The sequence below is a fragment of the Orbicella franksi genome, chromosome 4, assembly GCF_964199315.1.
Source record: "Orbicella franksi chromosome 4, jaOrbFran1.1, whole genome shotgun sequence".
In the NCBI taxonomy this organism is placed as follows: domain Eukaryota; kingdom Metazoa; phylum Cnidaria; class Anthozoa; order Scleractinia; family Merulinidae; genus Orbicella; species Orbicella franksi.
The window spans coordinates 21470225-21498126 of NC_138148.1; the positions used below are offsets into that span (position 1 = coordinate 21470225).

Sequence of the window (27902 nt, forward strand, 5' to 3'; positions counted from 1 at the left end):
ACCATTTGTACTGCACACGGATGCCTCAAGCGAAGGACTTGGGGCGGTGCTCTACCAAGAACAAGGGGGGAAATTGAGAGTTGTTGGCTATGGCTCAAGGACATTGACGCCCGCGGAACGGAACTACCACTTGCACTCAGGAAAGTTAGAATTCTTGGCCCTAAAGTGGGCAATTACTGACAAATTCAGGGATTACTTATTCTATGCTCCATCCTTCGCTGTTTTCACTGACAATAACCCGTTAACGTATGTGATGTCATCAGCAAAGTTGAATGCCACGGGGCATCGGTGGGTGGCCGAGTTAGCGGATTATAACTTTACAATCAAGTACCGACCGGGCAAGACTAATGTTGACGCGGATGTTCTGTCAAGAATCCCATTGGACATAGACAAGTATATGAGCGATTGTACAGAGGAAGTACCCAAAGATGTCCTTGAAGCAACCGTGGAAGCAGTTAGGGAACAGGCAAAAGGCACAATCCCATGGGTTACGGCAATTGCCGCAGACTTGACAACTCCTGAACCGACATTAAAGGATCTGAATCTAAAACCCTTCAGCCCTAGTGAAATCAAGGAGGCACAGTACTCGGATAGTGCTATATGCCGCGTGCTTTACTACAAGACACACGGGATCAAACCGGGTGGTGGCCAACTGAAGAATGAACCCCATGGAGTTACCAACCTTATGAGAGAATGGAAGAAACTGGAAGTTGATGAACATGGTATCCTGCGACGAAGAACAAGCTCTAAGATACAATTAGTTCTGCCACACAACTTCATCCCAGTGGTACTTAAAGAACTACACACAGAGATGGGACACCTTGGAGTGGAGAGAGTCGCAGAACTTGCAAGGTCCCGCTTCTACTGGCCACATATGTACCGTGACATAGAGTATTTTGTGACACAACGTTGCAGATGCATCAAACAGAAGAAACCAAACACAGTCACGAAAGCACCTATGATGCACCTGATGACATCAGCACCCTTTGAAGTAGTTTCCATTGATTTTCTGCATCTGGACAAGAGCAAAGGTGGATATGAATATGTACTGCTGATTGTTGATAACTTTACCAAATATGCCCAAGCCTATGCAACGCGCAACAAGACGGCCCGTACTGCTGCTGAGAAGATCTACAATGAGTTTATCCCAAGGTTCGGTTTCCCAGCACGAATACATCACGACCAAGGTGGTGAGTTTGAAAACAAATTGTTCCACAACCTAGAACGTCTCAGTGGAGTTGCCAGCTCGCGAACCACTCCATACCACCCACAGGGCAATGGCCAGGTAGAACGCATGAACCGAACGTTACTCTCGATGCTAAGGACCCTCCCGGAGGAAAAGAAATCGAACTGGAAAGATTCCTTAAACAAGCTTATACATGCGTACAACTGCACAAGACACGAAACGACTGGGTTCTCGCCATTTTACCTGATGTTTGGCCGTTCCCCACGATTACCAGTTGATTTGCTGTTTGACCTAGACAACGACCTTCAACAGGGTGATTACCAGGACTATGTAAAGACGTGGCAAGCAGATATGAGACGGGCCTACGACCTAGCATCTAGGAACACCCAGAAATCGTCAGCCAGGAGTAAAGTGTATTACGACAAGAAGGCTTCCGCAGCAGTCCTACTCCCCGGCGACCGCGTACTTGTTAGAAACCTTTCAGAAAGGGGAGGACCTGGAAAGCTCCGTTCATACTGGGAAGAGCAAATTTATGTAGTTGAGGAACGCATATCTGATAGTCCAGTCTATCGAGTAAAGCCAGAACTTGGCCGTGGGAAACAACGAGTGTTACACCGTAACTTGCTACTTCCTTGTGATGCTTTACCACTGCCTAAACCAACGAGAGCATCATCCAAGACCACCCAACTAAGACCTAGAGTGCCACCTCAGCCTGAAGACATTGGAGAGAGTTCCGATGATGAGTATGAGATGAACACACTGTCCTCTCCAGTCACCCATGAAATAGCCTTTCCGGCGGAAGTAGACACCCCTCCTATGGACCCACAGGACCACTGTGATAATGAAGATTGTGCCACTATGTCAGATACCAGGGACCAACCTGACCCACAAGTGGACACTGGTGACTCATCAGTGCCAAATTCATCCGTCCTAGATGTGACTGATATGGCCCCTGAGGAAAGTGACAATTCAGATTCAGAGGAACACCTAGAGGGAGCTACCCGACCTAGAAGGGAGAGACGACCCCCTCGGATTCTGACTTACAGTCAGATGGGGGTACCCGAGTACCAACGTTTAAACCCAGTAGTAAACGCAATTCAATGCCCTCAGGTGATACTTCCCTACCAAGTCATGGCCAACTGGCTTGTACCTCACTGCCGGTGTGTTCACTGCACCCCGCACATCCCATTCATTCCACAGCTGCAGTATATACCACAGCCCATATGGACAAACCAGTAATGAACACTCCTGAAGTCACAACTGATTACTCCGAGTATTAACCATGGACAAGCAGACCTGTTGCTCGCCTTCTGTGACTTAACTCATAAGCGAAATTTGTGTTGGATTTTCCCTCTAGTTACAAACTGTTAAAGACAAAACCTGCGGATCATGGAACTGCCACAATAAATATTCAGTTTGAAACATGACGAGAACTGACGCTCCCTCCTAACCATTGTTCTTTTTGGTTTTGTATTTCCTGTTATAATGTCGGGACGACATTTCTGTTGGAGGGGAGTGTGTTACAAGTAGAACGTGAGGGACTGGGCCCAGCCCCAGGTCACTTATTATTATGGGATCGAAAATCCCACGCGTTGGCGAGAATAAAAACGAAACGAGGATCGATGAGAAAACGTGTTGTCATTGCAGTTTTGTAGTAGTTCCTGTGCGAGATTGAGTAGAGTGTAACATACCGTACAAATACATAATACCATCAAAATATATCAATGAAACAGAAACCAAACAAAAACAGAGACTGAAGGTGTGAGGTCCAAATCACCTTCCATGACCTTTTACACTCAAATCAAAGGCCTTTTGCCTTGGCTGCCTCATGTCACTTGTTTAATGCAAAGAAATCCACTAAGGCTAGATCAAATAGACTAGATACATTCTTAATAATAATAATAATAATAATAACAATAACAATAACAATAACAATAACAATAACAATGACAATGACAATGACAATGACAATGCTAATGGTAATGGTAATGGTAATGGTAATGGTAATAATAATAATAATGATGATGATGATGATGATGATGATGATGATGATGATGATAACAACTGTTCCAGTGATCATTGGAGCTTTTGGCCTTGTCAAGAAGGGAACAGAAAACTACATCAGCAAGATCCCAGGCAATATTAGAATAACAGAGCTACAGAAGAACGTCCTCCTTGGAACTGCTCAAATACTTAGGAGGACTCTATCCATCAAGTAATCCAGCAGACTTATGACTGCCCTAGGCTCACGGACTGAACTCAGCACCATAAGTTAAAAGCGGCAAGACTTTAAGGACTGCTGCTACTCTAATCTGACCCATGTTGATATATATATACAGAGAGATATTGATCATAACATGCATAACATTAACGATTAATTTTTGTGATTCAGTCCTGTTTGCTAATGTGACAGGGTCACTAACCCTATAATTTCACTATTTTTAATATTTCTAAACATTCAAAGATTTGATAGCTTCACTTCATTTTGTGTTCAGGAATTTTCCGGTTTAAGTTTAGGTAAACAACGCATTGCTTAGGTATGTTTCTTTGGGTGTGCTCAAACCACACATAGTTGCTAAAATGTGTTATTGGAACCAGGGTTTTGCGGTTACCTTTCAGCAAATTATTTCTATTGCTAAAAGTTAGCTTACCACCTTAAGATAATGAAATTATGCAAAGGAAATCCTTTCCCATGTCTTTAACTTAGTATGGAAGAAGTGGTTAGATTGGCTTGGCAAAATCAATTTTAAATATCTTTGGTACGTGCTGAATCGTATCCCCATGCTTCTAGCAAGGTATGGTCTATAAGTCGTTCCTGTTTATTTTACTTGCTGTATTAGTTTGCTGATGAACTTGGGCTTTTCATAAACTGCTTAAGGAAAAATCCTTGAATCCTCCTCATTCCTGCTCGTATAGCCACTGCATCCAGTTACACTAATTCGCAGAAAATGCACCTTAGGGGTTAGTTTTTAATCACTCATTGCGATCTTTAGATTTGTTTGCGTGATAGCACCAAATGCAGTCAATTCATTGTTGGTTTTATGCCTGTCTTCTGTAGCCAAAATTGATTAACCAGCACATTGCCTGAACTGCCCTACACAAGATCTTACACTTGGGAACACAAAGAATGGTTACATAGAATCCTTGCACGCAAATCTTACAGTAGAAACATGAAGAATCCATACTAAGGAATGCAGCAAAGTCACCCCATATCCTCATGTCCAAGAGACTTTGGTTACGTGGACACGAGGCAAAAATGGGGTTTCGTATGTACACTGTTTCTCAGTCTTTGATTCAATGGCTGTTGTCAAGAGGTTCTCTTGGCGGTCGTGAAACACTTTGGTCATTGCCGTTGTGGAGAGATGGCCATTGAAGAGAGGGAGCGGTTAAAATAAGAATGAATGTATGGACTGTCTGCCAGGACAAAAAAGTGGCCATTGTAGAGAGGTGGCCGTCATTTTTGATGCTGCATTTATTGTGGTTAAGCCCAGGACTTTGTGGTTGAGTTTCAGAATAGTTCAGAATTCAATAATCAGCTAAGGAATCAAAGTCTTTGGCTTACACTATCATGTGATCAAGGCTTTGCATTTCACTAAACCTAAAATTTTGAATGAAGTGAGTCTTAGCTGCTCAACAGCTAGGTGGTTTCTAGGATAGGAAAGATTCTCTTTAGCACGGAATGCACTATTGGGGTGGTAAGGGGCCTTTCGCCCATAACGGTATTCACCAGGTTACAAACAATATCATTTGCTTTACATGCAGCTCATGAGAAAAGAATAATGATCAAACAATACCGCTGGAAACAACAGTTGGTCATCGGACATTGTCCGACCAAATTTTGAATATGTCTGGCCAATTTCACATTATGATCGGACATGATGTCCGAACATTTCACGAACACCAAGTTATTGTCCATCCACAAAATTTGTTGATATAGATCGTTAAAAGGCTTGAAATTGCGACCGATACAGTCACCAATGTGGCTAAAATTTCATCTTTGGCAACCAAAAATTCTGGTTTAGTCCAATCAACAGCCGAAAATACGTCTACATTAACAGGCTACCATAATGGCGACTGCTTTTCTCTGTGTTGACGATCAATAACGGTTATTTTCTCAGACATTATGTGTTTCCAGAAACACTTGGTGAAAGATCTTTGCTTCTATAACATTCAACATAAGAAAAGAAAGCAATCTATCCTTTTGCTTTGCTGTTAAAGATTCCTTCACATCGGAAAACTTGCAAATGGCTGATCGTGCTTGAAATCACCCTAATATAGAGATTTAGGCCAGCTTAAAAGAGTAGCTCCTGGGTCGGGTTGTTCAGAGCCAAATTAAGCTAACCCAGGAAAAAGTAGAATTTGAGTTTTGTAACTTTGCGTTGAGGTTTTCTGTATATTTGTTTGGTATATTGTTTTGAGTTTTAATAATCACTATATATACAAAACAAAGCAGCAAAAAACATTTGTATAGAAGAAAAAGTTATAATCCAGTTAATTTTCAATCCTGGGTTAGCGTTAACCGGCTTCCGAACGATGCTGCCCTGTTTTCAACAAGTTAACCTGGATGAGCCCGTGATCCAATCGAAAAACAGCACTTGGTCAGGGGTCAACTTTGAAAAAAACACTTGACCTCGATGAGCTGTGAACTTGACCTGTGATATGGTCACATGATACTGGTCAGCGGATACCTTGTTTTGACAGGTGTCAATTGAAAATAACTTGGAAGTCCAATATCAAAGAAGTGCACGGTAAACAAAGGCTGCATATCTATGTCAACCTATTATTTGGAGTATGGCTGCCATGTTGTGCAACTCTGTCGCCGTCGCCATAGTGCATACGTGCCCACGAGCAATACCGCTAGCCATGATAACCATGAGAAAATCAACTCATGGGTTTCCTTTTCTTTCCTATATGAGTTTGGGGCTCCGTTTGGCGGCCCTTTGGGCCGCCGGAGCTCCGCTATAATGTATTGCAAACTCTTGAGCATTGAGTATATCAAATATGCCTACCGATCGTGTATCTTGTAATGCATGAATCCTTCACAGATATTACATTAGCTACGTACACAAAATTAGCAGTCAAAACAGTCTTGGAAATTTTTTCTTTACAGATTTTATGCATTGAGTTCTTTTCTAAATAAAACTCCTAATTGATTTTTATTGGTTAGTTGCCAAATGGCATCTCAAGAATTTTTTTAATTTTGGGCCCTACACTCTGACAGTTTGAGCCATATTTCCAGGAGCCCATTATGGGCCTCTGTCATATCATAAAGCTGAAGTGTTCATCTTCCCTGTACTTGCCAAACAAAGTACTCTTCCAAAATCCTGTTATTATGCATTACGTGCATTGCAATATGCTGTTGGTACTTCATGCATGTACCCTAGAGTCAAGGTTGGTCAGGAACCCATCACTAGGAGCCAGCAACTCCCATACTAAGCCTATGTCATGGTATGTTTACAGACCAGTCTATTTTTAGGCTTCTTTTCCCACGACAAAGGTCAGCACTGGTCTACATGAGTGCGCATGGGCAAGGAGAAAAATGGCAGCCTCAGGTGAACATGGCAACCTAATCTACCACTGAAATTATAAAGTCTGTACTTGTGATTGGTCACTGAGGTTCCTGCGGGGGTATGAGTTCGCGGTAATTTCAAACTAAAATAGACCAGTTTGTGAAAATGCCGGGACAGGAATAACTGGGGTAGTTGCACACTCCTAGTGATGGGTCCAGCTTTAAAGGGACACAGTCAGGTGGCGCACATGCACATTAGATACCATTTCATGGCTAATTTGCATATCACAGAGACGCGAACCATACTATTTTTAACCCAATACGACAAAAATAATATCATAAGATGAGCAAAAGCACACTCAAAAACAGGTCTTTTAGTAAATGATTGAAAATAGGGCAAAACACTGCGAAGATTGAAGCGGATTTCTAGATGTACATTGATTTCAGGTTGAGGTAAACTTTTTTCAAAGTGAGAAAACTAGTGTCCAGGTCAACGGGGTCCCAAAGCTGACTGTGTCCTTTTAATGGTAGCATTCAGTAGAAAACTAGGTTTGCTTGAAGAACATGTAACCAGGAGATAACCAGGAGAGATTGGTGCAGTCATTTAGTAGATAGAGTCATCTAATTAATCATAAATGATAAATAAATCAAATTTAAAAGCAGTTTTGAACAATTTGTGTTGAATATCTTTACAGTATGCTAATAAATTTTCTTATGCTAATTAACTATGCTAATCAATTATGCAAATTGATGTCCGGTCAAATTGATAAGATGTCCGACCAAAATAAAGATTTGAAAGGACATATGTCCTGTTAAAGAAGAAAAATTATTTCCGGCCCTGAAACAATGTTTGCGGAAAATTTTTCAGTTTGTGAATGGAACACAAATCTCAACCTAGCAGCGCTCTTTGCATTTAATTAATACTGTCTTCTCATTGAAATATACATTTCTTGGAATCAATATTCAGTTTGAATGGGTTTCTCTGTTAAAACCGAAGAAATTATGGACAGCTAGTTATAAATGAGAACACTACTGATTTTTACTGTCATGTTGCAAATGCCTTTTTCACTAGATTGGAGCTAATTTGGCCTACCGGTATATCCAGGCCGAAAATGTCCAAAAATGCGTTGTTTTTTCCCCCAAAAAGCTCCAGGTGTCAATGAGTTAAACAACTTTGAGAATAGTGAGAAGAGTTTAGGAGAGACTAATGGGAAGGGTGGGTTACATTCCACAAAATTCCATTGGTTAATGTTAACAATGCACTAAGTGTAAATATGTGACCACTGATACTAAAAATTACCTGGCAGGAGAAAAACTGGCAGGAGAGAAAGGAGCTGGGCCAGGACTGCGCCCAAGAGATGCATGACGTTTATTGATAGCTGCTTCAGGAGTTGTATGAGGTCTTTTAGTAGATAACTTGATGAGGAAAAAGCAGCATTGTTAGCATCAGGTTTAAAAAAAAAAACAGAGTTTACAGGCACCCCTTGCCACTGCTGAGTCTCTGTATGTTTATCCATAAATGCCATCACACGATGTTCTATGTTGCCTTTGTATACCAACAAGACAAAAAGCGACGTGGGTGTCATTCTTACAAAACATTGCAATAAGGGCTTCTGAATATCTAACTTGAAATGACTGCTTCAACAGACTTTGGTAATTCAGACACAATTTCCTGAGATAAGAGCCAGAAATGGCCATTTGCAGTGTTTAATAGCCTTTTTAGGGGAAAATACAGAGTCAAAAGGGTAAATAGCATACATCTCCATCAAGATAACAAAGGGTACCAGGCTAACTGTGACTAATTACCACCGTTCATAATTGTATCATAGTAAACGGTTTGAACCCGGGAGTATCAATAGTTTGTCTTCTGTGATCATCTGGGTGAGGGTAGTTCTGAAAAGAACTGTTGTTCTACCTTCACCTGGACGATCACTCAAGATGAACTCATGATTCTATGCCACTACTCCTCATTTGCAGTCAATTACTGTTGGATCATGTGTACTAACGGCATCTGTTGTCAAGTGTCCATCGAGACCCTTGATCGGTGCCCATGATTGACACCTTGGTTGACATTCGATCAACACTCCATTGACCCCTTGGTTGATGCTCAATCCACACTCCATTGACATCTTGGTCGACAGTCAGTTGAAAGTCAACTAATTTTTGATGGATATATATGAGTCGGTCAACACTCGGCCGTCACCGGACTGACAGTTGATCAAGTGTCAATGGAAATGTTGATCCAGTGTTAAGTGAGTTTCAATGGAGTATCGATCGCGTGTCAATCGAGATGTTGATCAAAGCTATTGGTCAACACTCGACTGCAGATGCCTTAAGTACACATGATCCAAATTGTTAATGCTGGGGTCTTTATTACATACTGTCATACCATATTGTCATACCTTATTTCCAGGGGTTTGGTAGCATTCTAACAAATCTTCATATTCTTCACTGATACTATATGTAGATAGACTGGTCAAGATTCAATACAGCATACCAGGATTACCCTTCAACATTCAAAAACCATTCTTTAAATTACGATATTAAATTAAAATATGACCTACCAGAATTTTAGCAATTCAATATATTTCTGTATTTTGTTTTATAATGTGCACAGGGAGGGTTCCCAAAAAATGTTCTTTTTTTTTTTTTCATTCCACCCTTTTTGAGTAAAATTGCCATTCAAATCTTGCCAATAACTATACCCATCCAAGTTGATTTGGGATTGGTAGAACCTTTGAAAATTGACTTTTACAAGAATGTCACAAATATCAGTAGACTTAAGATCATGGCAGAAGTTTATGTTAACTGAACACTGTTTTTTTTTTTTCTAGCCCATTACCCTTCAGGGATTCAAAAGTCATAAACACTGTTACACTTTGGTCATGTGCAAATGCGAACTGGAAATTCAGACACCTTTTAATATCTTGACCTAGGAGAAAAGAACTACTTTTTCGACATTTTTTTAATAGAATTTTCATTACTCACTGAAAATTTCCCCTAAGTGACAACTGTCGCACTGGTTTTCCAAGAACAACAGAACAGCAGTGAACATGTTAACAGTTTAACACATATTATGCATTGCTAAAACTTACTACTAGAACTTTTAATATCTGCTATACAGATTGCACAATCTAAGTGTTAAAAAATTCATCATCTGTATAATGGAATTTTAGAACTTTAGGACATCCTTTTCTGAATTAGAGAAAGTCAAAAGTGCCCATCAAAGATGGTGCAACGTGGTTGGTTTACGGTTAGCAGAAAAAAATCTACAGAGAGCCTTCTCTGAATCTCATATCTAGAATACAACACAAAAGATATACACCTCTACTATAATAACCTTGTGATACTAATAATAAGATTATTTCAAAGTTTTAATTGCTGGAGAATAATTTTCATGTTAATGATGAAACTAAGGATACACTTCATCAATGGTGTCTTTACTAAACATCAAGGGCTTGGTCTCCTCTAGTTTAATGCTCAGCTGCTTCTGTTTCTTTTCCTTAGACAAAGATTGCTTCAGAAAATAATAAAAAAATGTATTGACAAGGAAATATACTATAGGCAGCAGATATTAATACTGTCACTGTCATGATGTTTTTGTTTGCAATTTGGATCTTGTGTGCTTAGGGCAGCTACAGCTCTATCAACATATAAACATAGGTAATACACTCTTCTTTCGCATCCCCTATGGATAGGGGAAGGGACTAATAGATGGTTGCCATTTCAGCAAAACAACAGTGAACAATACACATATACCACCAACAGTTGACCGATATGATGCTGACTGTTGGTCGCAATGTAACAGTTGAGGTGTCGGCTAAGTGTTTATAGATATACCAATCAAGTGTCGACTGATAGTGGCAACCGATGGTCTACCAACTTGAATAACATGATGACCAATACTCTCCCAACTTGCGGTTGACATATTGACCGAGTATCGGCTGACACTCAATTGACACAGGGTTCCAGATAAGGAATTCCAGCAGGTCAATTCCCACTGCTCCCATCAAATCTGCTCGAGGAATTGTTTCTGTCTCTATCCCTACTCTTGTTTCAAGAACCACCAGAGAGAAATTTCCCTTTATTTGCTGGGTTCTGGTATAAAACCTGTTAGACTGCCATTGCTGTGTCATAAAATTTGACCTTCCGCATGTTTCTTACTAATGAAAAATTTACCCCCAAAAAGGTGCTTGTTTTAAAATTGTACCCCCCTCCAAACCCCCCCCCCCCCGGATGTAATAAACCATTGGTCCCTTAAAATAGAAAAGGTGGTCTACTTTGAAGATGTAAGGGGAGTTCTTCGGTCAACATTACAAGAACAGTTACAGCCAGGTTACACAAGCAACCATACAGTGGTAAGAGTGGTAAGAGTGGTGACCGTACTACCCAAACAACTTGGTATATGCTTTGTGTTGAAAAGTCTGGGTGCGACTTGTTTTGCCAATCTATAGCAATTGATGAGCACTCCTTGTGTGACTATCAATTCATCATCGATTGACTAATACCAATTGATACCAGTTAACTAATTTTATCGATTTCCATCAATTGGACACCCCGGGACAAAGAAATGCCTGCCGTTCCAGGGGGGAAAGTTAAAGTATTAAGTTGACAGGATACCAGAAGTCTTAGTTAAGCTTTTTGGTTGAGTTTGTGTCCATAAACTGTAAACCAAGACACATGTACAGTCATCAACAACTCAAATCACGTTATATTGTATAAGCTTTCTTCTTACCTTTCGTTCAAAGTCTTCCAGGGAAGAAAGATCCGGTTCTTGATTACAGCCAGCAGATGTTACATGGGCAATCCATTCTTCAACTAACTCTGTAGCACTCAGATGACACAAAATGCAGATTTCTTTCACTAAGTGATGGAATATGTATAAGAAGGCTTCAATTCTGTTTTACGAGTGAGCTTATCTAAAAGGTTGATAATATAAGCTTTTTGATGGCAAGCTTAAATCTACCTACATTTATCTAAGATGGACAAGTCGTCTATAGTAACGGAAAACTCCTCAAATTCTCGTTCAATCTCCTGGTCTGTCACCATGTTGGATTCTTTGGCTTTGGCGCCAAACGCTATGATTCATTGCGAGGCTAATGGCGGCCGAGAAAGACTGGAAACGGTTGCGTCGTTCGGCTGCAGAAATTCGAGCTTCGAATCGCTAGCGTTAACTGTCTGGGCTGAAAAGGGGTGAATATCATCCTAAGAATAACTAATTCGGTGGATCGTGATGGCTGCGGATGATCAGGAATATTATGGCTACTACTATGACACCGAGGAAGATAGAGGGTTGCTTGATCCTGCATGGGAAAGGCAACAAAAAAAGGTAGTATCGTCCATCTATAGTGACACAGTAAAATGATTGCATGATTGATTTGCTGTTCTCTTTAACTTTATTCACGGCATTTTTTCTTATTCTCAGAAGCTAAATGTCCTAACAACCGTATGCTTCGCTTATTTATTACGCAGACTTTTACAGCATGGTGTAATTCTCATTTAAGAAAATTAAACAAGCAGATTTCGGAAATCGAGGTCGACTTTCACGATGGTTTGTTGCTGATGGCATTGTTAGAGGTAATATCAGGAGAAAGACTTCCCAAACCCGAGAAAGGACGATTGCGGTTTCATAAGATTGCCAACGTCAATAAAGCCTTAGATTTTGTGGCTGGCAAAGGAGTGAAACTGGTGTCCATTGGTGCGGAAGGTACTGGTGGAAGTGAATATTTTGTGGGGTGTTGTTTCACATTCAAAGCAGGCACGGGCTCGTAAATATCGATCTAATCCGTTATTCCCTTTTAGAAATCGTGGATGGCAACCTCAAAATGACACTTGGAATGATATGGACGATAATCCTGCGGTTTGCGATCCAAGATATAGCTGTAGAAGGTAAAACTTGGTTATTTTCAAGTGAAATACTCTCTTACTACTGGTAAATTTATGCGAATTTCAACGATAATTGTCGTTTTTTCCGCGTTATTTGTCAACAGAATCGTTTGCAAAGGACGGCCTGTTACTCTGGTGTCAGCGGAAAACAGCCCCATATAAAAATGTCAACGTGCAGAACTTTCACACAAGGTAGAGTACTGGTTGTTTTGCTATTGATAAAGTTTGAGAGTAGTTGCAGTCACATGTATCCATTATTATGTTACATGCTTGCACGTCTCTATCCTAGGCTGTAGCGACATTTAATGTGCATTCTGTCAACTGTCTTGCAGCTTTAAAGATGGATTGGCATTTTGTGCTCTTATTCATCGACATCGGCCGGACCTCATTGATTATAATTCTCTGAGCAAGGTAAGTTGTAGACAATCACCCAACCACCCGGGTTGCTGTTTTAAACTATGCGACGAACACGATTGCTGTACCCACTCCAAGAGGGTGTGTCAGTTATTATATGCGTGTCATTTTGCATGTAGGCGTGATTTTATTTCCGTGATCACTGACTGCTGTTAGTATCATAACGAGCGTTTATGATTCTTATCAAGAGCTAATATATCGTCAGTGCTAAAAACATCGAGAATGGCGTTGGAGCTATTTAGTTTAGTCACGCACGGATGCGTAGGGAGCTTGTTAAAAATGTTATTTCCTGTGTAATACATTGACCATTAATGGAAACATACAGGTTCCCATTGTTAATCAATCAATGATATTTATGTTATGTTTGCCATTTTTACACAGATTAAAAGTTCTTAGTTATTTTCATTCCTTGAAGACGTTGCTATTTATAAGACATTGTTGATCGTTGTAGGAGGTCTTGGTGTATTTTTGTAAAGTAATTGATTCTTAAGTAAATTATCTAGGAGTCCTAATGATTTTATGTTAAAATAGTTTGCTGATCATAATACTACACCAACTGAATCAATAGCACACAAGTAGATAATCCTGTTTAACAGTAACTACGTGTATAACAGGTGCAGGCATTTAACAAGATTGTTTTTAGTGAATATTCATGTTAAGAACAACAAGACTCTGATAGCAGTCTTTAATCTAGAAACTAGATGCTCCTGGAACATTTGCTCGGGTATCACAATATGGGATTGTGCTTTACTAGTATTGAACATACTAAAAACAAATAAAAGAATCAGGATATTAAACAGTTAACCTTAGAATCTATTTCTATTCAAGTTGCTTCATTGAGTTTCCTCTTTATTCCACTGCATGTTGATTGCCTCACCTTCAAAGTTCTGTTCACAAAGATTCTTGTCTTCTCTTTATTTCAACATCTGAGGTGTTCATCTCAGCATCATAGTTTGTTGTTAATTATAGTAAGTCCTTATATATGCCTCATTTACAAGTTATCTGATGGGAACTGGCATGAACTTTTGCTAGCTTTCATGCTATAGAATTCATGGACTTACACATTCTGAAAACGCTTAACATCTTTGTATGTGAAATGATTACATGCGGCATGATTCTTCCCAAAGCTTTCAAAACGGAGCATTCGGTAAATTGTTTTGTTCATGAAAAACGTGCACATGATTGATTGGCAAGCTGTAGTAATTTTCATCCCCAGTTTCCTTAATTTCCCTTCCGCAAGGAACGGCTCAGGAATCATAACCCCTTATTTACAAATACCGTGACCCCAAGAATTAAGAACAGCTTGGAATGAATTTTTTAGACTTGGGCTTTACTATGGAAGCCCAAGTAATAAGTCAAAGTGGGTCATATGTCCCACATGACAAAAGTGGTCTGGGTCAAACTCTGATTTCAAAACTTTGACTATCTGATGTCATTCAAACCATTGCCAAATCAAAAAATATACTTTTTATGCTTTTCACAGTTTTGATTCCTTTATTGCAGTGAAAAGTCTGATTACAGAGTGGAAAATCGGACGTTATGTGTATTCCTTTAGTTACTGCATACATTGTTTTTTTTTGTTTTTTTTTTCATTTTTCACGCAAATTGAGCAGTCTTTCTTGGAATTGTGTGGAATGCCTGGGACAAAAAGTACTCCTAAACATGTACTGTATTTACACATGTATAAGTCAGTCTCGTGTATAAGTCAACCCCCCATTTTCAAGGCCTAAAATCAGTTTTTCTTTACTTCTGGCTAAGAAGTAAAAGGTGATATTTTCCCAAAAAGCTAATCTCACATTTCTGAAAAAGTTTGACAAGCACAGTGGACAGAAAAGCAGTTTAGCAATTTGAACAATTTATAAGACAACACATGAAAAATTAAACTATTATTTGTAATACGTGGCCGTCCACAGGACACCTTGAGGCCCATCCAGCTAAAAGCCTGCTGTATAAAGTTTATCAGCAATTGTCTTTGTGCAAACAAGCAGTAATCACTTGATTTAAGGAATTTTTCCCATATTTTTAAATAAGCTGCATTGAAATTCAAATCTAATTGTGTTGAAGTAAGTAGAAAAGAGCTTTTATTAGAAGATCAAAGGAATACTAAAGAACTTTGAAGAACGGCTTGATTGCAAACATGCCATCTTGGAAAACTTGGTAACCAAACAAGGTGATAGTTGAATGAAAATGAAAATAGAATAATGAGACAAACAACATCTCCTTAAGGTATCATGGTGGGAGCAATGACAGTGTTTGGAAATCATGCTTTTATGTGGGCACTTTGAAAGAAAACCCCATCAACCTATACATTTTCTGAAAGGTTAATAGTTATAGAATACAATCATATCTTTGAAATTTTCTAAAATGTTAATGTCGCAGTGATATTGAAAGAAATACCCAGAAACACTGCCTCGCTTAAACTGGTTTGCCTCCCCACATCAATTATTGGAGCAGCACAATTAACATCGGAAATGGTTTCTCACGCATCATCCTCAAAAACGGTGTCGGAGATTTTCCAGATTTGAGTTGTTTATTTTTCTACACTCTCTGAAAGTTTGTTATTTTCAATGCAGATGTTTCCTTCGACAAAAGAGGCCATAACTTTAAAATGGAAGCGCAATTAAACAAAGCCCAACAGCTTTTTTTGAAGGAGGTATTCTGGAACACGCCTGCCAATTTTCAACCAATTCTGTCGGAAGATGTGCGTAAACGAACTAAAAATATTCATCCTTGTGTCCAGTTTTTTTAGTGAGAAAATGACAAAAAATCTTTTATGAGATTGGTATTGGCATTGGTCAATTTACAACAACAATGGCTTATGACAACTTAAAATAAACAAATGTCTACAAATTCTGGCACGAAAACCCGTCGCAGTGTTATCGTCTGAGAAGCAACAAAACACCAGAGCTTGAAACACGTTTAAACTGTAAACTGCTGTGATTTCTTTTACTTAGAAGATTTTGTCAGCAGCATTGGTATTGTGTTGCTCAAGGTAATATGCCTCTTCGTTCTCTAGACATTTTTTGAAACCATGGCTTGAGAAGCTGTCAGTTTTATGCGACTAACACTTGTTGTAGTTTGTCCTTCGGCTTCATTGGCAGTACTAGTGTCTTTGAGTTCCTTCAACCATTCTTCTTGGTTAAAGTATAACCCACAGTCATTCAGAGCAAGAGCTCTTGTTTGTTCGACACTGAACCCGTGGGTTCCAGACTTTCGCGTCTTTGGCTTCCTCAAGGACAAAATGAGCAAGAAGTTTTCTTGCGTTTTTGTTGGCACACAAAGAAAATTTGACGTGAACGAAAGCTAACTTGCGATAAAAACAACCAGATTGAGAACTGTTTGTATGCATGTCTCTTTTGTTCAAATGAAATATCTTACCGCAGGTTTCATTACATATGACAACTGGTGGTGAATTTCAGTTACAGATGACAGGACTTGTCAATGTGCCGCAAGGGGTTAATGAGGGTCAAAAAATTTTTTCTTTATTTTTAAGTAAAAAAGGCTTTTTTTCCCATTCTTTTTACAAATATTTATCTCAGTTTTCTCAATTTAAACCGCAAAAAATTTTTTCACATTTTTTGTAAAAATTCACCAACCATGTTATGAGTTCGTGGCCTCATTTAATGTTTTTTTGAGCTGAAAGTTGTTAACATACCGAAATCAAGTGGGTGGGGACTGAAAAATAGTGAATTGCTATGGGAACAGAAGTTTTTATGGCTGTAGGTGTGTTTCCTGTAGAACTATTAGCCTACCAAGTTTCAATGGTCTGTGCTGCTAATTGGCCAAGATAGCTCTATTTATATACTTGATATAATATTAGGTTGAGTGGGTGATGTCATTGGTTGTCTCATTTGCATATTTTATTCATTTTTCATAATTAAATATCTCTGGAACTAATGCAGATGTTTGCAAATAGTAAACAACATTTTTATTCATTCAGTCTCTGTGATACACTTAAAAAAATCAAAGGCTTCTCTCTGTGAATGATCAAAAAAGAGTCCAAGACATTGGGTGCACAAATAACCAATCATAGCAGGATGCAATTGTGCTTTGATTGATAATAAAAATTTTGTGGTTCAATTACAGTAAGATAAAAATCCAAGAATTTATTAAAGTGGTATTTACCGTGATCAATTTTTGCCCCTTGAATTTTTAGGCTTATCACATGGAATTTGACGAAAGATTAAAAATGCTGCTTACTGTTTGCAAATATCTGCATTTGTTCTGGAGATATTTAAGTTTAAAAAAATGGGTAAAATATGCAAATGAGAGAACTGATGACATCATACACTCAACTCAATGTTACATCAAGTATTTAAATAGAGCTATCTTGGCCAATTTGCAGAAGAAACCGCTGAAACTTGGTAGGCTAATAGTTCTACATGCAACACACGTATGGCTTTAAAATTTATGTTCCCATGGGAATCCACTCTTATCCAGTCCCCTCCAACCTGATTTCAATATTGTAGTGATTTTCAGCTTGAAAACACAGGCAACGCCATGAACTCGGCCTAACAGATTTAGATGCTGGCTGGATTGTGCAGATGAGGCACCATTGGCACCCAGTATGTTGCCATGGTAAAAAAGAATCAAACATTTTTGACACAAATAGGCTGAGATGTCTTTGTTTATCTTATTTGATCAAAATTTGGTTGAGTTTATGACATCATCACTTGGCTAATTTGCATATTTTAAATTTGAATATCTCTGGAACGAAGAGAGATATATGAAATTAGTAAACAGCATTTTTCTTCTTGTACAGAGTTCTTGTCTATATTTTAAAATGGCTTAGATAGAAAAGACAATTTTCTAAGCCGCAATTTTAACACTAGGAACAGTGGAGCCACTGTTGTACTTCCCAAAGTGAATCTTGAATTTGTACGGAAAAGTTGTGATTTTGTAGGTCTTTAATTTTTTATTCTTTGCCTTTGAAAAGAAGGCAGATAAGTAGTAGGGTATTAGTTAGGGATCTCTAGATGAGTTTTTTTATATAGTGTAGTTAACGTGGTTTGTATTAGTTATAAGTATTAGCATATAATTGAAGGCTTTCGTGCAAAAAGGGCATATATAGCATTTTGGGCCGATTTTTATTTTTTGCAGGATCGAGCCAATTTTTGGCGGACTGACTTGTTTTGACATGAAAAGCATCGTTGCATAATTGTTTTTGTTGATTTGCACTTCGTTTTGGAGAAACGACATATATGAAAAAAAACTCAGTTTTCCGAGCGGCATCGAATTACCTAATTAATGTGAATGTGACAGCACTTTGATCAAAAACATAAAGCAGCATAATGGACAATGAAGTCTAAGTTTGATGTGCTGCTAAATGATCCAGAAGACAGTTTTGAAGCAGGCGTCACATTTTGCCAAATCCTCATCATCTCACACTGACACAAATCAATAAGCTGGATCTGTTTATGTCAGAAGCATTGGAACATAAAAAGAGGTGCTTTAAAGGCTAAACAAACTATGTTCACAACCTATTAAAATGTTGTTACATTGTGTTAGATTTACTGTGTTAACAATGGTCATATTTTTTGTATCAACAGGAGACTCCATTGGAAAACTTGAATTATGCCTTTGATGTTGCTGAGAAACATTTGGACATTCCAAGAATGCTTGATGCAGAAGGTTAGTTGGGGTGCTGGATTTCTGCTGTTATGTGGTCATTCAAATCTTAGAGAGATGTCTGAATCAAATAGCTTGTGACATCAACACACTTTTTATAATGACTTGTAAATTTATTGCATGCTTACTGGCTAATTGTCAGGTTCAGTAAGTATACAGATACGGTATAGAGCATAAAAGGAGGTATGCTGCATAAATGAAGTAGTTTCACAAAAAAGCCATTGAAAGCAAACTTTTAACAAGGAAGACATAACAGAGTTTTGAGAACAGCTGTGGACAAATCTAAGGTTTCTGTCAGTCTCTGGTAAGGTTTTTGTCAGTCTCTCTTAAGGGTTCTGATAGTCTTAGAGGAGCTCTGTCACGGTATTTTGAGTTATTTTGGCCACATACAAAATTACCTTTAAACAGTAGGAAACCTGAAAATAACAGTTTAATAAGATAGAAAAACACCAAAGACATGATAATGATAAACCATAAAGGAACAAAGATGGCTAAGGATGGAGTAGATTGACATGAATTACAAACGACGAATTTGAAAAATTGAGGCTAAACTTTTCAATATGCGCAAACCGTGACTGAGCTCCTTTAATAACAGACTGAACAGCTTAAAATGGTGATGTCGACAATCACATGCATGGCTGAAAATCATCAACTTACAAACTCACAGAATTGACTGGGACTCTGCTCATGCTTAACCTACCATAACAACTATTTTCCATGTCTGTCTATAGAAAGCTGGTACACCAACTTAGAACAAACACCTCCTAACAGTTTCAACTTTTTCAGTCATCAACAAACGCATGATGGGGTTCTCATTGAGTACCAACCACTGGCTAAAGAAACTGGCTACTTTGATTTCTGAGCCATCTACTCTTTGGGAATTGATAAAATATGTGTGTAAAGATGTAAAGAATGACGAAAATGTATAACAATTACTGCCACCAAAAAAATAAGGAGATAATTTTCTTCAAAGCTATTTTTGCACTCCATATTGAAATTTAGCATTACATTTTCTCACTGGTTTAGCTCTCTTTCAATCATGCGCCCAAACCCAGCATGCATCTGGCTTCTGTACAGATTTGATTTATTTGTGCTGCAAACTTTGAAAGTGATCTTAAGGGCAACAAAGAGACTGATGCTGCAGCAAAGAATAATGATGGGTTTTGTGAAAAATAAAAAACAACCTGACAGAGAGGGAGTGCTTGAATAATCAGTGGTGGACATGAATGTGGAATCATTGATCGACATGAGGGTGGATGTACTAGTTTGCTGGAGTGACCAAATATTTACTTGTCAGCCCTGGGTTTTTACTATCCATTCCGAAGTTTTTTCACTTTAAGATATCAGATAACTCAGATCAACACACACATGAATGACAAAAATGGTTTTTGTTGGCTAATGATTATACTGCCAGTGTTATACCAGTCTGAAATAACTTATTTTAAACATAATTTAGGGACAACAGAGGTTTTTTGGAACATAACTGAACCTTTACTGTCCTTGCCTCAGGACAGTTGAGGCTGTAGCTAGAGAGGGGACATTGGGTCAGGGTGTGGTGTATGTTTTTATTTACACTGTAGGATAAAAAAATTGAAAAAAAAAGTGTTTTTTCAGTAACCCCTTAAAATTCTTGGGGTTTTGACCATTTTCAAAATTGATTTTTTTGAGGAAATATCTCCTAGAGAATGCTCTTGAATCAGTGCCAGCCCTCTACTCCCTGAATTAGTGAGAACCTTGGGACAATGTTAAAGCAGCGAACTCCCTCAAATAAACACTGAACATTATAAAAATAGTATTATCTAAGTATTTAGATTATGTTTTACATATTTTACTTATAAATTAGCAATTACAATTTCTTACCATTTTATCAATTTTGCCCTTTTTAAACTTGTTGCTGTGAAGAAAGCACAGTCAGCAAGCAGCAGTTAGTTAATCAGAATGTACAAGAAATCTATGACCAGAATGCACCGCACAGGGAACAGAATGCACTGTGTGGCAACCAGAATGCACTGCATAGCGAACAGATGCATTGCGTTCTGGTGGTGCCCTGCTTTGAGGTAAACAGACAAAACACGAAGAGCAAACTGTTGTCAGCTTTCTTTTCATTGATCTCTGAAATTCAGGATGTTCAGGACCTTTGGCCAGTGGGAATCTTTTTGTTGTGCATGATCACAACTTGAGCTGTGAATGCTACGACAGCAAATAGATTGATAAACTCAAGTTCAAAGTTGTAAACCAGTTTCACTATAAGCCTGAAAGTGTGTTTTCTGATAGTATTGTAGTTTTATGGATACTTGGGCAGTAGCTGCCATGTGCTTCTTGCACCTCAAACAACTTAGATTGTAAGACTTGTGTGCCATGACAGGAAATAGATTGATAAACTGTTAAATTAACTGTTAACAAGTAACACTGTTAGCCTAACTAAAAGTGCGTTTCCTGATGCTTTTGTTGTCTTTTTCTTGGGCAGCTGGCAGCCATGCAGCTTTGACAAGTTTTCATGTATTGGCACTGAAATTCTACAAGCATTTTGAAAACATAAATTGTACCAGCTTTCACGCATTTGTACATGCATTTTGAGACCTTGAATCATAAATATTTTAGATCTTGCATCGTGATATGGTCTAAAATTTTACTCCACTTATGTGTCCAGCAGCTGACCAGAGGTGAGAAACGTTGTTCAGCATGATGGCAACAGCCTTGACAGGCCTTTATGTATTCGTACTAAATTCTACAAGCATTTTGAGAACTTATATTGTACAGGCTTAGAAAACAATGTCCTGCACTAAGATCGCATGCACTTCGGGATGGACATGAGATGGCGGGGCGACGCTTTTAATGAGTTTCATATACATTCTGAATGCGAATAAAATGAATTACTCTACTTGTCGAGAATTAGAACAGAAAAAAAAAATTATTAAATGAATTTTGATAGGCAAGGCTGAAGATGTCCATAGCAAATGGTTTTTAGGTTCTGTTATTTCCGAATCACGGTAACAACACGGTATCGGACACGATCATTACCATGAAATCCTAGGGCTTGGACATACTTCAAACAGAACAGTTGTTAATTTGACAAAAAATAGATGGATTAAAACTTACTGGAACCGACCAATGACTGTTAATGATAAACTTTACACAAGTCGCACAGCCAATGCTGTCATGCTAAACTGGCCAATCAGTTACAGTGGATCCAGACTGTAACACCATAAATGATAAAGTGGTGCACACTTTTCACTTGACTCTGACATTGACTTCCTCTCATGTTGTCAAAATGTCAGTCATCAACAACAGTTCTTTTCAGAGCTAACTCACTCAAACAATCACACTAGACAAGCTATAATTTTCATATAGGTTTGTGAAAATATGTCTTATTTAGGGATTAGCAGACTCAATTGACTGTGTGTTGTTTTCATTTTTGACAGACATGGTGAACACTGCCAAGCCTGATGAAAGAGCTGTTATGACTTATGTGTCTTCTTACTATCATGCATTTACAAGCTCACAAAAGGTTATCTGAATGAAACCATTTACATTTGATGTTGTTTATGCCTTCACTGCCTTTTAAGAAGGGCAGGCCAGCTACCAACTGGCATTAGTAACCATTGCATAGGTCGTGAATGGTCTATTATTGTTTGGTATTTATTTCAAAATTGAACAAGTACGAGGCGGATTTGGAAGTACAAGCATGATTTCTCCCTGAATTGTACATCCCGAGGTTCATATGTAGATCAAATTTTGAAATTAAAAATGTCTTTGGGGAGTTTTTTTGAGCAAAAAAGTCAGTAGCGCTTTCCATAAATTTAAAAAAAACTGTAGGAAACCATTAAAGTGCACGCAATTGATGTGTGAATCACGCGGGTATCCAATTACAAGTCGTGTGATTAACTGCATTGTAATTGTAGTTCATTGCACAAAGTCTGAATGTAGAGTTGTTTAAAGGAAGTCAGAAAAAGTTTGTTTTTACTGAAATGTGAACTGAAGATCTAAGTGTAGTGAGAATGTGTTTATTGGTGACTGTTTGAAGTACTGTTTTCCACTTCCAGTTATGATTTTTTTATTATTTTGTAGGCTGACACTGCAGCCAAGCGTATTGGCAAGGTACTAACAATCAACAGAGACAATGAGAAGATGATGGAGGACTATGAAAAAATGGCCAGTGATGTAGGTGTCCTTAGCTGGGTACCCTTAGGCATTCACTTTGAAGTAATACATGTACTTTGCATGATTGAGTGACACACTGAAAACACCAACCCTTGTTTGTGAGAAATTTTCTCAAACCGTAGATGTGTTTGTGTTGTTTTCACATTGGTATTCTTTTCATTTTTGCTGCTGTCAGAATTTTTTCATGATGACATTTTCATTTTCAAACTGAGGCTTGGTGGTGATTTTGGTGGTCTGAGGTCATCATGCATAAGGGCTATTGTTGTTTAAGTGAATCTAAACTCCTTAACTTTTCTTTGCCATTTTTTGGTTACCAAGCAAAAGACACTCTCACTGGTTGAACTGTATATGTATATGACATATTTTGTCTATTTGCTGGATGGAATCTTCATGATAATTGTGATATGGAAATCACATGTTTGGACAAATTTCACTCCTTTTTAGTGCAGAGTGCACTATTGGGATGGTTTAGGGGGCTGCTGTTTGCTAAGGCACTAATGCCATTAGGTGTGAACTTTAATGTTTGTTTAATTAATTAATTTCAATTAATCAATTAGCCTTATGGGAAGGGGGGCTGGGTGCGGTAGGTACCTGAGTGCATTACGCAAAACGTGTCATACTTACGTTGCTTTCTTCGATAACACGACAAAAATATATATATGGTTTTGCAAATCTCATGCTATCCTTGTGGTGCTATTCTCTCAAGGACAAAAGCAATTTGTTCCAAACGCATGCGCAGATTAGATAGCGTCAAAGTTGACTCTATGTTAGGTGAAAGATATATTTCATAACATATAAGATGCATGCGTTCTAGCATTGCTAGTGTGATAAACTTTGTTCTCGAGTTCAGATGCAAGGTTTTTTTATTTTTTGTAATGAGTGGTATCACACTCTTGTTTTGGATGGGGATAGCAGTTATATTTCAGGTAACGTCAGTTCCCCTTTTTTAGTGCAAAGAACATTACTGTGACTGCGTATCTTCTGGAATCTTCCCTAGCTCAATTCAAGAAATGTCATCTGCTGTTTTATAACTACTGTGTGTTTGCCAGGGTTGCCATATTGCTTCTCCTTAGCAGCTTGTTTGTTTCCTCTTCTATGAAAGAGGTCCCAAAGATCATATTCAGCCGAAACTTTCCTGCATTAGTTACATATAAAACTAGTAAATTTGTGACAAAAGAACTTTGTTATTATTGCTGCAGACTCCGTGGCACTTACTGAAACCTCCAATTAATTTCATCAGCCGATGAGGCGACTTGCTCACCAATGTGGGAAATAATTTCAGTCAAGTAAAGATCTCTACCTTCAATACTTCTCGTTGAAATGCTCCTCAGTTGTATTACTCAATAGCATTGTGTATTAGTTTGATGTGGTTTTATTGTTTACACCAGCTCGTCTGACAACAGAATTGGAATGACTCGACGTGACTCAACGTGACTATTTGATGATTAGATTAGTTCTTGTTTATCAGTGAAATGAAAATTTACGTTTTGAATAAAACAAAATCGTTCCTATTCGACTTTTCAGGGGATATTTAACTTTTATATTCCATTTATCTCCAGCAGTAAGTTAAAAAAAATACACATCTTTCTTATATTTTCATGGAAACAAAGGTATCTTGTTGCATACATTGGCAAGGAAAACAAAAGTATCAAATTACAAACGGCGTGAAAATGAATGAAACTCAAGATAAAATACCACAATAAATTTAAAACTGTCCTGACAAACGGTAATTGTAAGTTATTTTTGGGCAAAACACAAACATGAAACATACGCACGGCTAAGATTATGTCTTGTCAAGTTTTTGTCCGCTCATAGTGTGCAAAGGGGAAAAGGCCTAGTTGACTACCAAGGTAGAGAACAGCAGGGGTGAGGACCTGTGTGACTACTGCATCAGAGCCGTAAATTACACTCTGCACCATCTGAGATTGTCTTACTAGTTTTCACTTCCTTTTCACATTTTAGGAAATCTGCTGACTAGTGCATAAAGCAATAATTGCAGCCATTTGTGCTCTAAAGTTGATATCAAAGTTATTGAGGTGGAGGAGATATGATTTATTCACCAAGTAACTTTGTTTTAGTGGTAGTGTTTATTATTTATGGGTTGTTTAGACTGCCAACAGTTTTTGTTTTTAACATAGAGCTTACTATAGTTAACCAGTGCAATGGAAGCTGAATTGCAGCACTGTACACAAGTCCAACAAGTTGATTCATCCATTGAAAAGAGAGAACAGAATTTTGCCCCCACAGGGATTCTAACACAAGACCTCTTGACTGCAAAGTCATAGGAATCCGGTTGTGCAACTTCAACACAAACATTAAAAATTTTGGAGGAAGAAATAAACATATTTTTTGTTAAAATTTTACCTGCTTTTACCTGTAAAAAAAAAAACACAAAACAGCATATAGAACAAAGCTACCCAGCAGCATTGCACTTACATACTACTAGTTAACAACTTCTTTTGGTTCATTTGTTTTCAGCTCCTTGATTGGATCAACAAAACTTTGCCCTGGCTCAAAGACAGAAACAGTGATGGCACATTGGATGATATGCAGGTATGAAAGAGTAGTAATAAAGGCTGTATATCAGCTTTGAAGATATCCTCATGACAGTTACTAAGGTCCAACTTTGCATTTATTTAGGACATTCGTGTGAAAATGTTGTAATTTAGAGTTTTTGCAAACTTTTACTGTGGTTAGATAATGAGTTATTTGTGTCACAAATGCAAAAAATGGGTGTCACTGACTTTCTTTCAGAAATATACAGTGTGCAAAAATGAGCTGGTTTTGAAAAATTAGTGAAGGCAACTCAATTTTATTTGCAGGGTTTTTAGTTAACATATTGAAGATAATTCAATAAAGGAAAACCATCCTTGTCTGAACAACTCAATAGGTGTCAGTTTCTTATAGCAAGGGCTTCCCAGGCTAAAATGCCCTATCTGCCCAAAGAGAGATTACTTTTTTCAAGTTTTTTTTTTTGGACTTTTTGACACTTTTTTTTTCTATTTGTAGAAAAAGCTTGATGCCCTTCGAGTGTACCGAAGAAGTGAAAAGCCTCCCAGAGTGGAAGAGAAAGGCATGTTGGAGACAAATTTTAACACGTTGCAGACCAAGCTTCGACTTGGAAATCGACCTGCTTACCTCCCAACAGAGGGCAAAATGATTAGTGTTAGTACCTTTCAATCAGTGACATTATGTTGTTCCATGAAATATCCATACCCTCCTGACAGAGTGCTCTTTTAGGTTTAATTTCCTTCCCCCCACCCCCAATCCTTCTGGAAATTCCAATTTAAGTTCATCTTTTCCGTTAAAAGTTCAGGGTGTTGAGACCCCCCACCAGGAATGTCTGATGACTTTTCCTTGGGGTGGGGGGGGGGGAGGGGAGGGGGGGGGAATGGATATTTACTGCAGCCACACATTAAGAGTATCTCATAACACAATTATAACTAATCAGTATAATGGTGTAAACGTAAGTTTATCTTAATACTTGTTTCTAGACAGTGTTGACTAATGATTGGCTTTAACTGTAATGAGAGTGATTCTTCACTTGCCTTCCATTGAACCCATGTTCACTGAGTGCTGACTGCAATTGAAGCTCCTGTGAGAAGCCACCCTCTATAAGCCAAATACATATCTGTAACTGGTCACTTACACCACTAACACTTAACACTGTTAACATGAAAACAAACACTATAATCTTGATTCACAACTAATCAGATGTGGTACCACCCAAAATTTTTACCCATTTGGACACTACAAAACCTTGTCTTTGTTCAACTATTCTGCTGCAAGTCTGCCATGGTGAGATAAATTCCTTGGTCTCATCTTGCACATACATGATCAAACTCTGCAGCTAACAAGATGTGGTAACAGGTAACAAGTCTAATCAATTAGTACTGTCAGACAGTTGAATAACGATATTTCTCGACGTTTTAAAAGAACACTTTGCAATTTTCTGGTAGAGCATAGACAAGTTAACTGTTGAAATAGAAGTAAATAAAGCGCTTGCAACTCAGTACCTCAATTTGTGAACTCTTAGTTGATGCTGAAGCTCAGAGATAAATTTGCAACAGAATGTATTTAGACAATATCAATGGTCTTTTCAAACTTTAATGCAGCATGCCACATCATTTCTGAGGTGAGAGTGTGGTATCAATCTGCGAATGGCAAGAGTAATAAGTCATTATGAGCTATAAATCATTATAACTAACGTTAGTGTGAAATTCAGTTTGGGCAAATGGAGTGTTTCCTTTCGATGTTTGTTTATGAGTGTTCAGGAACAAGAGAAAAGTCTTGATTAATTATTATACCTCACAAAAGTGTCCATGGTCACCTATGTGAATGTACACAAACAGAGTTTGTATGGGAGTGGAAAAGAATACCAGCAGGAGCTGGCATTCAGCTGTATTTCACAATGGTGCTACTTGTTTAAGATGTTTGTATTCCTTGTCTGACATGTGGTTATTTTCGCACAGGACATCAACAGAGCCTGGGGAAACTTAGAAGGTGCAGAAAAAGATTTTGAAGACTGGTTGCTGAAGGAAATGAGAAGGTGAGATCTGATATTGATTATTGAGTGTCATTGTCAGAGAAAACCGGGCAGTACCAAAACAGTGAGGTCGGCCGTTTACCTTCATCTTTTCACTGTACAAAAGCTATCTGAAAAGATTAACAACCATGACATTTGCCGAGGTAGGCGTTCGTTTTTCTTCGAGATATCACCACATCATGATTTTGGGCTCTCAAGCAGTCAAAAATGGCCGAAATTTCGGGCAATTTTAGGTGAGCCTAAAAGATACTTTGTACAAATTCCAGAAACTCTTATTTTCGTGGAATAATATTTGTCCCTTTATTAGTTGACTGAGATATATTTGAGGTCTTTCTCTTTAATTGGATGGTTTTTACGAGGTGCCAAATATCACTGCGAAATCAGTTATGAGAGTGACTCAAATTTTAGCCATTTTCAGCGAGTTTTTTTTTTTAAAGTGTGGCAGTTTATTTCCACAGAAAAACAATTTTGTGATAGTCTCTTGCACTGTTATCAATATCCAGTTGAGTTAAAATTGGTATCTACAAGCAAGTCGGAGTAATTGATCTCGCAAAGTTCAAAAAAATCATTAG

The 27902-nt window shown here is 38.2% G+C and overlaps 2 protein-coding genes across 2 annotated transcripts in view; one reads left to right on the plus strand and one right to left on the minus strand.

Moving 5' to 3' along the window:
* The window catches only part of LOC145483745 (DNA polymerase alpha subunit B-like), a 38286-nt gene extending 26477 nt beyond the window's left edge, over positions 1 to 11809 (minus strand). The window contains exons 1-5 of the mRNA XM_081462292.1: positions 11666 to 11809; positions 11431 to 11558; positions 10118 to 10212; positions 9098 to 9152; positions 7996 to 8111 (exon numbers count right to left, since the gene is read on the minus strand). Coding sequence (XP_081318418.1) covers positions 7996 to 8111; positions 9098 to 9152; positions 10118 to 10212; positions 11431 to 11558; positions 11666 to 11744 — 473 coding nt within the window. The 5' untranslated portion in view covers positions 11745 to 11809. The remainder of the gene's footprint in view (positions 1 to 7995; positions 8112 to 9097; positions 9153 to 10117; positions 10213 to 11430; positions 11559 to 11665) is intronic.
* Positions 11810 to 11841: 32 nt separating this feature from the next.
* LOC145483742 (alpha-actinin-like) overlaps positions 11842 to 27902 on the plus strand; it is a 36515-nt gene continuing 20454 nt past the window's right edge. Inside the window, exons 1-11 of the mRNA XM_081462290.1 lie at positions 11842 to 12024; positions 12168 to 12402; positions 12498 to 12584; positions 12686 to 12773; positions 12914 to 12992; positions 18545 to 18626; positions 22046 to 22131; positions 22692 to 22784; positions 25263 to 25337; positions 25794 to 25949; positions 27257 to 27333. Of these exons, the coding sequence (XP_081318416.1) occupies positions 11929 to 12024; positions 12168 to 12402; positions 12498 to 12584; positions 12686 to 12773; positions 12914 to 12992; positions 18545 to 18626; positions 22046 to 22131; positions 22692 to 22784; positions 25263 to 25337; positions 25794 to 25949; positions 27257 to 27333 (1154 nt within the window). The 5' untranslated portion in view covers positions 11842 to 11928. The remainder of the gene's footprint in view (positions 12025 to 12167; positions 12403 to 12497; positions 12585 to 12685; positions 12774 to 12913; positions 12993 to 18544; positions 18627 to 22045; positions 22132 to 22691; positions 22785 to 25262; positions 25338 to 25793; positions 25950 to 27256; positions 27334 to 27902) is intronic.